The 3,254-nt window shown below is 41.1% G+C and overlaps 1 protein-coding gene across 1 annotated transcript; it reads left to right on the forward strand.

Moving 5' to 3' along the window:
- The first annotated feature begins 1,739 nt into the window (after nt 1-1,739).
- LOC137972873 (uncharacterized) lies at nt 1,740-2,993 on the forward strand. The gene has a single exon (XM_068819567.1). The coding sequence runs from the start codon at nt 1,740-1,742 to the stop codon at nt 2,991-2,993; it is 1,254 nt and encodes a 417-aa protein (XP_068675668.1).
- Nucleotides 2,994-3,254: the final 261 nt, after the last annotated feature.

Genomic DNA, 3,254 nt, shown 5'->3' on the forward strand with positions numbered 1-3,254 from the left:
AGCTTTTACTCCGGATCCAAAGTTGTTTACTCCGGATCCGTAGCTTTTACTCCGGATCCAAAGTTGTTTACTCCGGATCCGTAGCTTTTACTCCGGATCCAAAGTTGTTTACTCCGGATCCGTAGCTTTTACTCCGGATCCGTAGCTTTTACTCCGGATCCAAAGTTGTTTACTCCGGATCCGTAGCTTTTACTCCGGATCCGTAGTTTTATACTCCGGATCCAAAGTTGTTTACTCCGGATCCGTAGTTTTATACTCCGGATCCAAAGTTGTTTACTCCGGATCCGTAGTTTTATAGTCCGGATCCAAAGTTGTTTACTCCGGATCCGTAGTTTTTACTCCGGATCCGAAGTTGTTTACTCCGGATCCGTAGTTTTATAGTCCGGATCCAAAGTTGTTTACTCCGGATCCGTAGTTTATACTCCGGATCCAAAGTTGTTACTCCGGATTTTAAGATAAGAAGAACCCTATCACGTGACCTGGTTTTCCAATGTGGCAGATGAAGAACAGACAAACTGTTGAGGAGTGAGTTTAATTTCCATCAAACTTATTGCCCTGATTGTCGTAATTGATGTTTACGTTGCTTATTTTATGTAGGTGTGTTCTAGTTAACATGAATAATTAGAGTTATTTCCTCGTTTTCAAGGGCTTGGTTTCTTTAAGCCTGCTTTTCAATGGCGACGCAAGCATAAGCGCAAGCATAAGAGCGCTTATTTCACCGTGAAAACGGGGTTGAGGCAAGCATAAGCATAAGCATAAGCGCAAGCATAAGGATGAAAATTTTCCTTTACCTTGTGCTTGCGCTTATGCTTGCGTTCGCTTCCGTCGTGTGAAAACGAAACACAGCATAAGCATAAGGAAATTTGTTGCGCCTGGCCAATTAAAGCACTCGTTTCAGATTCTCTTCGTCTGAGCATTTAAGTAAAATGGCGGTTGCCGTGTTTGATTTTGATGCATACGTTGACTTTCGTTTTCACAAGCATAAGCTGCTTATGCTTGTGCTTGTGATTGTGCTTGCGTCGCTAGTGAAAACCGGGTTTTATTTATTGCTTTAATTTTATGCGTATTTTAGTGACCTAGAAACCATATGTTATTGGCTCTAATTGACCTTTCCCCTACCGTAAATAGTCAATTATCGAAAAGAGGCATAGCGAGAAGTCAGTCTTTCCTCATCAATGCCATACAAGGTCATACTGATGGATTTTTAGATCGGTGGACTGAGAAGGGTCGGTACATTTCACTGACCCCCAGTCCATGGACTACCCAAATGGACTACCCTAAAAATATTATTTCGAATGAGTACTGTTGATCTATGTGTAAGCAGCATCTCAAATAGTGCTTACTTAAGCCTCAACACCCATTTTAAACAGCATTGTTCTACACTATTTAAGTCTAAGCACCCATTTTAAAAAGGTTAGCTTTTGATTAGTGTTGTAATGGCCGATTACCTCATGTAAGCTAACGTTTTTAAAATTGGTTACTTAGACTTAAATAGTGTAGAACAATGCTGTTTAAAATGGGTGTTGAGGCTTAAGTATGCACTATTTGAGATGCTGCTTACACATATATCAACAGAACTCATTCGAAATAGTATTTTTAGGGTATTCCATGGACTCGGGGTCAGCGAAATATACCAACCCGGACTGAGAACCAGTAATATCGATAGTCATTAGTGAAGTTCGTTTTTTGTCATTTTACCATGACTGACTACAGTTTGTTTTTTAGGAAAGAAAGTTATGATGACAGACTACCTTGTAATTGCTTGTATTGTTATCGTAGTCGCACCGTATATTAACGCTGTACTGCCATCCCATGTTTCTACCTCCGGGCGTCTGGACAGAAATTCATTGATTGTTCGTTACTTTCATCTTGGATTTGACTATGGTGAGATTCTAGGTTTTCTCTTACTTTGTCATGGGGTTCAAATCAGCCTTCGTCAGCTGAAGCGAGTTCTTAGGTCAAATGGTTTATTCAGGAGGAGGTCTTATAGCAGCCCTAATGAATTAATGAGGGCAGTAGAAAGAGAGCTGCAAGGGAGTGGTGGTCTAATAGGATATCGTCAAATGCATCAGAGATTACGATGTTATTACGGATTGTCTGTTAACCGTGAATCTGTTCGTATCATATTGAAGACTCTTGATCCTGATGGCGTGGCACACCGTTCAAGGCGGCGGTTGCGAAGAAGGGAGTACCGCTCCAAAGGACCCAATTTCATATGGCACATCGATGGATATGACAAACTTAAATCTTTTGGATTTTGTATTCATGGGGCAATAGACGGATATAGCCGTCGAATTTTGTGGCTCAAAGTCGGAAAAACTAATAATAACCCAAGAGTTATAGCGTCATATTTTCTAGAGTGTGTTAAGGAACTGGGTGGTGTACCTCGCGTAATTCGTGGGGATCAAGGAACTGAAAATGTAAATGTGGCAGCTGTCCAACGCTTTTTTCGTTGTGATGCTCAAGATAGTTTTGCAGGCCAGAAGAGTTTTCTGTACGGACGATCTGTGTCTAACCAGAGGATTGAAGCGTGGTGGGGATTTCTGAGGAACTCTGAAACAGATTGGTGGATCAATTTCTTTAAAAAGCTAAGGGAACAAGGATTATTCACTGACAGCGATCCCATTCAAGTTGAGTGCCTTTGGTTCTGTTTTATGCCCTTAATTGAAGATGAACTATGTCGTGTTGTACAAGAGTGGAACCTTCATAAGATCAGACCGTCATCAAACGAATCGTCTCCTCCAGGTAGACCAGATACCCTGTACTTTTTACCTGAGCTCACCGGAACTAATTCCTTTCTAAGTCATGTGTCTGACATGGATATAGAAATAGCGCTAGACACTTGTTGTGAGACTCCAAACACAATTGTTGCTGATACCTTTTCAGAGCTGGCAGAGATAATTATGGAGGATGAGAGTCTGCATGTGCCAAACAGCCCTCAGGACGCTCTTGAGCTTTATTTTGAACTGCTTCATTGTATTGACAACATATAGGGCTCTACTGTTATAAGCCAGAATGGAAAAACGTTGGATTATTTGGCAAATAGGCGGTGTTTTCTGGAATGAATTAAATCTCTATCTTTTCACGACCACACAAAGATGAAGATGAAGAGGCGGAAAACATACTTTACTCGGGGATGAAGCTATTTGCACCATTTCTTTCGTTGACTCATGACTTGGCCATAGAGGCGTGTCTAATAATGTTAGAAAATGTCGAGTTCTGAACAATAGCGAGAAAAAAGTTCTGGAACTGTA

The sequence above is a fragment of the Montipora foliosa genome, chromosome 1 (genome assembly GCF_036669935.1).
Source record: "Montipora foliosa isolate CH-2021 chromosome 1, ASM3666993v2, whole genome shotgun sequence".
NCBI lineage: Eukaryota > Metazoa > Cnidaria > Anthozoa > Scleractinia > Acroporidae > Montipora > Montipora foliosa.

What these genes read in the sequence shown, in the direction of transcription:
- LOC137972873 (XM_068819567.1), top strand. Translation starts at nt 1,740, where the DNA reads ATGACAGACTACCTTGTAATTGCTTGTATTGTTATCGTAGTCGCACCG.